We start from the raw sequence: 5,339 nt of genomic DNA, 5'->3' as shown, positions 1-5,339 counted from the left end.
GAATTTACAAGATTAGTAAGCAATTATTGACGTCTTTTCTTTGTTGAATTATTGTTTTCATCTATGCGTATATCTGCAGAATATTGTATGGTACGTATAATAACCTTTTTATTAATTCATATTGCAAACAATTTCTGTATTATGAAAACGTATTGGTCCTACAATATTGCGTTTTAATGCGACCCGAGTACGCCAAGTATCTTCTTTACTACAATCCGTTGACAATTTTATATCAATATATTGACAATTTTAGTCATTTTCAGTCTTATGTGTCTTGCGTAATGAATTAATCGTCTAATTACTTTTATTTCATATCCGTTTTTGATTAAGAAGAATGTACTTTTATGCACTTGGCGTATGTTCCTTCTTTTTTTAAAAAGATTTCTTTAGGGATTCTACAAAGCAGAGATTGGATTATGAAATTTATCCAATCTTTTTCCATAAAAATTATGACTGTGATGAAATAAAGGCCGGGGAAGCTATATAGTTATATATATCATTATCTTTTTCACAAAGTTCGGTTTGGAATCTATAGAATCATTGATTTAAAAAAATGTCGGTACACTCTCAATTCTTTGGAATGAGATTCCTTTCGTTTGAAGTAGATTTCACTCAAAAAAATTTAAAGAGAAGACAATAGAAGATACTCACATTTATGTATTTTATTATAAATTATATAGATACAAGTATTTGTATGTCGTACACATAGAGATAAAGCTTATACAATTATTAAATACGTTATTTGGCACTTCATAATGATTAAAGAGATATGACAATCAATGGAAAATGTCACGGCAAATAAAAGTTCGGAAAAAAATGTTATATATATATATATATGGACATATTTCATATATAATTACATATAATAGGGTATAAAATATGTCAATTTTTTATGTAATTGTATATAATTTTATATAATTATGTATATAATTATATATGAAACATTTTTCACGGGAAGTTGATATGACATTCTTTTTTTTAATATGTATATGTTCTATCTATTCATTCTTTGGAATGTTTTTACAACATTTACTATATTTTTCTGGATTTTTATGTAGATATATATTTTTATTTAATCTCAATGTAGATTTACATAAATCAATTATTCAAGTTTGTTGTATGCAAGTGCGCTGGATCAATTAAGTTAAAAAATCTCAAGGGTGAATGAAAAAATAAAAGGGAATCAAATTTCTTTGGATTTTTTATAGGAATATTAAGCAAGCCTATTGTGTCGGAAGAATCTGTCGTATCTACACATACTAAGATATCTGAGCCACATTTGGTACATGGATGATACATTGAAATGTACGTTGACATATGGAGATGCTCATCGTATTTGAAATCCCGTAAACTCTTACGTACAGTACCAAGTAAGACACGTGTAATATTCTGTTCATGTTTACATTCTTTATGGAATGTTGTGAGAGCTCTTAAAATCATGTTATCCGGATCAGAAGTATCTGCAAACCACGCAAATATAAATTTTAAAATTTCTTTAACATTTCTATAGTACATGAATTATAATATTTACCAATGTAACATGGAAGAGATTTAAGCTCTAATATTGGAATATCGTTATCTATGGGATATACATATATCAAATTTTTAAGACTACTCCTTTTTTCCCATACGTTTTCAACAGGACAATAAGAATGAAGAATGAAATACGTTACTGCAGAAATAGATTCTGATTAGAGTCCATTTAAATTTTTGATGGCAGAAGGGTAACAAACTTCACAGAGAATCATAATATCTGACGATCAGTCTGCTGATCAAATCTGCTATCAATCTGCCGATATTCTTGTAATATTCTACTTACCCTTAGAGCAATCATGAGGCTTAAATAGATTTATCATTAATTTTCCATTACAAACATAATATTCGGGATCATAATATTCGTCATATTCCATTTCTTTCAACATTTTCGCACCAAATGTCCACAAACCTGTGCCGTTAAAAGAAAAACATTTAGAAAAATTAATAAAATCTAAAAATGCTTTTGCAATCGATGTCTACATACCTATGCGACGTTGATTATTAAATACTAAAGTAAAATTAAACATAACAAAATAATATTTTTTTCAATAAAAACTATAAAAAAGTTATCAATAAAAAAAAAGTAAAAGCTATAAATTTAAAAGGTATAAAAAGCTTGTAAAAGATATAAATTTTATGAAAAATAATCCTACGATATACAATCATCACATTATCACATATTATATATAATCATCTTTGTTTGGAATCGTTATGGATAAACTCAAGTGAATTATTCCATGTATACTTTTCATAGATATTAGATTAATGAATTGTGTAGCTGCATAATTAAAATTACCTGTATAGATGTCATAGATATCAACACTACGCAGAAATTGTCCATCCCGTCCCCTACCACCCACAAGCACTAATTTATTTTTTAAAAATACAGCGATCATGTCTCTTCTTTCACTTGGCATACTAAAATATTTATAAACTTTAATAAATAACATTATCGAATTTTATAAATAACGTTTTCATTATTTTATTACTCTTATATTTACTTAATCGTTAGGATATATTTACCCTGTCTCAAGGAACCATTTCTTAGATATCAGACAATAACGCCATATGTTTTTGTTAAATTTGCCTGATTTAATACCAAATTCTCCACCGCAAAGATATAAATTGTTTCCTAAAAACATCATATAAAATAATTAATAAATAGGATAATATTATTTTAAATAAGACAGAATATAAAATCAAACAAACTGCATACTTCTTCCAATAATCTCCATTCCTGTTAATGCAGTCTCTTCATTAGTGCTACAATCGATAATATCTTTGGGATACTTGAATGAAGTAAGTTCAAAGAATTCGTTACCGTCCCAGCAATGAATAAATTGCTCACTGTTAATAATGTCACTGCCCTCACAAGATATAATACAGCTAAAAATTTTTGTTTTATTTTTTATAATATCTAAAGGAATTGTAAAATCCTGCAAAAAAGAAGAGGTCATACTATACATAGAATTGTAATATATTAATGTACAATAGAATATAATAATATACTAAGAAAACAAAATAGTATAATTAAACAAATTTATTTATATGACTTATTAATATACAACTACACGTTCACATACAACTTGATGAACGATGCGAGTTTGAAACGCGGTAGTGCGATAAATCAAATTTTACGGTACAAATAATTATCAAATAATAATCCGTTCCATTTTCAATTTTAAATAACGAAGATAAAGGCATAGTTTCTGTATTAATCTAAAAATTAATAATTTTAATTTTGAAGTTTTATTTGTTAGGATAATGTAAGTTTTATATTTAAAGATAATTACATGATGATGGTTCATCCATTCATTTGTAACATAAAGCAAAAGAGATTCCGTAGAATTTATATTACTGTTTCCAATTAACTTCAGAAAATTTTCTTTTGTTAGATTTATAATTGATTGAAGCGGCAGTTCATCAAAACGATCCAGGCAAATAGCCAAAGAAATATCTCGTAGCACATTGATACTCAAATTTTGTGCTGTTATCCATAATTTAATGGCATTTTCTGGTGATATATTATATTCCTCAAGTCTTTCGGTTACGTCTTGTATTAACTTGTCTGCTACAAATAGTCTGCCCAATTCCAATAGATTCACAAGACGATCAATTTCCGCAATATCATAATACTTAATAGCAGAGATATTAATTTTGTCATTGTAAATCCAATCAATGAAATCCTATAATAATTATTTCTTTAAGGTGTGTGGCTGTATAATGAAATGAGATCTATCGATCGATAAATTCGATGAATTTTTTTATACATAAGTGTGTTTATGAAAGTTTTTATTACGCGATATTTATTGGAAGAAGCAAATAGGTATTTATGACATTAGATATAACATAACAAATAAGGTATGTAGAATAAGAGAGCTAATTTTTATGCGCAGCACACTCGTAAGAAGACAGCAACTAAACATAAAAAATGATAACATGTACAAAGAAAGATTATTGTGAAGGAAGAACATTGCGAAAAAGAGTATTTGCCGTAATATAATAGCGAATTCGATTGAACGCACTCAATGCGCACTGGTGCACATTAAAGCCGTCGTACACAAAATAACGTAAAGATATCTTTATATATAAACATAGAAATCGATTAAATCCTGAAATACTCAATACACTTTATTGTACTGTTAGGTAAAATATATATTTTATAATTCGAAATATTTATATTTCACTTTTATACTCAAAATAAATCAATGTACAACGGCTTTAATATGCACCAGTGCCTTCAATCGAATTCACCATTAGATACCTACACGGTTTAAATATACAGGGTGTCTGACTCACTCGAGCATCTGAAAAATCTCGCTTGGTTTTTAGGATAGGAAAAAATGTTTCAAATGAAAGTGGTTTCAAGGTTTCAAGGGGCATGTATTTTGGTCATGTTGTCTTTCTTCTAAGTGGGGGCGCCAAAAAGATATAAAAATCATCTCCATTTTTTTAAATGAAATTGTATAATTTTTTTATGTAATGTGATTCCGTAATTATTCTGCATATGAAAGTATTAAGGTAGAGATATAGAAAAACTAATAATTTACGAGATATCTTGAGATAATCATATGTTTCATTGGTGTAAAGCAAATACATAGCTGCTTATTTTAAAAATTATCCATTTTGCATACATATTTTTTTAAGTGGTAGCGCCAATCTAGAATTAAAAAAAAATCGAATTTTTTGCGTTTATATAGAGTCCTAGATAAATAGAGATTTATCATAAAAAGATATGGGGTGTATTCCGAACCGAGTTAGTTTAGCTTATTTTTTTTCCTAGATGTTGGCAGCTCCGTAACTAAACCGAAAAGTGTTCCGAACCCGACGGTCGTCAATATAACATATGTTCATACATATGAATTTTTTCCCAAGTTGCAGCTTATGAGCTTGCTTTTATTTTCTTTTTGTAATTATTATATAATTTGCAAAATAAATATAAATAAAGCAATAATATTCGAGACAGTTTTCGCAAGTTCTAATTCAAGTGAGAGTGACGATGAAGATTTAAAACGATTTCTTGATGAAAGTAATCGTCGAAAAATACTGAGAGTAAAATATTTTTTTGAAACAAAGTAATACGAGGGGCACTACTTATATTTTGAGCCTTGGCAACACTGAGTGTTGTCAGGTGCCATCTGACGTTTCCACTAGAAAGTTTGACATTTTTGACCATAACCTTCTTCAGAACGTTATGGTTATTTGAGCGCGATTTGTATTATTTACAGTCACTTGAAAATTGTGTCTCAGCGAAAAAATGGAATTAACTCGTGAAAATTTTCGTGCAATGATTTATTACGACT

The 5,339-nt window shown here is 28.2% G+C and overlaps 1 protein-coding gene across 1 annotated transcript in view; it reads right to left on the bottom strand.

Moving 5' to 3' along the window:
- Positions 1-386: 386 nt before the first annotated feature.
- The window catches only part of LOC108724929 (uncharacterized), a 6,850-nt gene continuing 1,897 nt past the window's right edge, over positions 387-5,339 (bottom strand). Inside the window, exons 2-8 of the mRNA XM_018451632.1 lie at positions 3,330-3,722; positions 2,753-2,972; positions 2,560-2,668; positions 2,333-2,454; positions 1,820-1,945; positions 1,261-1,460; positions 387-395 (exon numbers count right to left, since the gene is read on the bottom strand). Coding sequence (XP_018307134.1) covers positions 387-395; positions 1,261-1,460; positions 1,820-1,945; positions 2,333-2,454; positions 2,560-2,668; positions 2,753-2,972; positions 3,330-3,722 — 1,179 coding nt within the window. The remainder of the gene's footprint in view (positions 396-1,260; positions 1,461-1,819; positions 1,946-2,332; positions 2,455-2,559; positions 2,669-2,752; positions 2,973-3,329; positions 3,723-5,339) is intronic.

This window comes from Mycetomoellerius zeteki, unplaced genomic scaffold (assembly GCF_001594055.1).
Source record: "Mycetomoellerius zeteki isolate Tzet28-1 unplaced genomic scaffold, Tzet1.0 scaffold316, whole genome shotgun sequence".
NCBI lineage: Eukaryota > Metazoa > Arthropoda > Insecta > Hymenoptera > Formicidae > Mycetomoellerius > Mycetomoellerius zeteki.
This window is presented reverse-complemented; position numbering and strand designations above follow the sequence as displayed.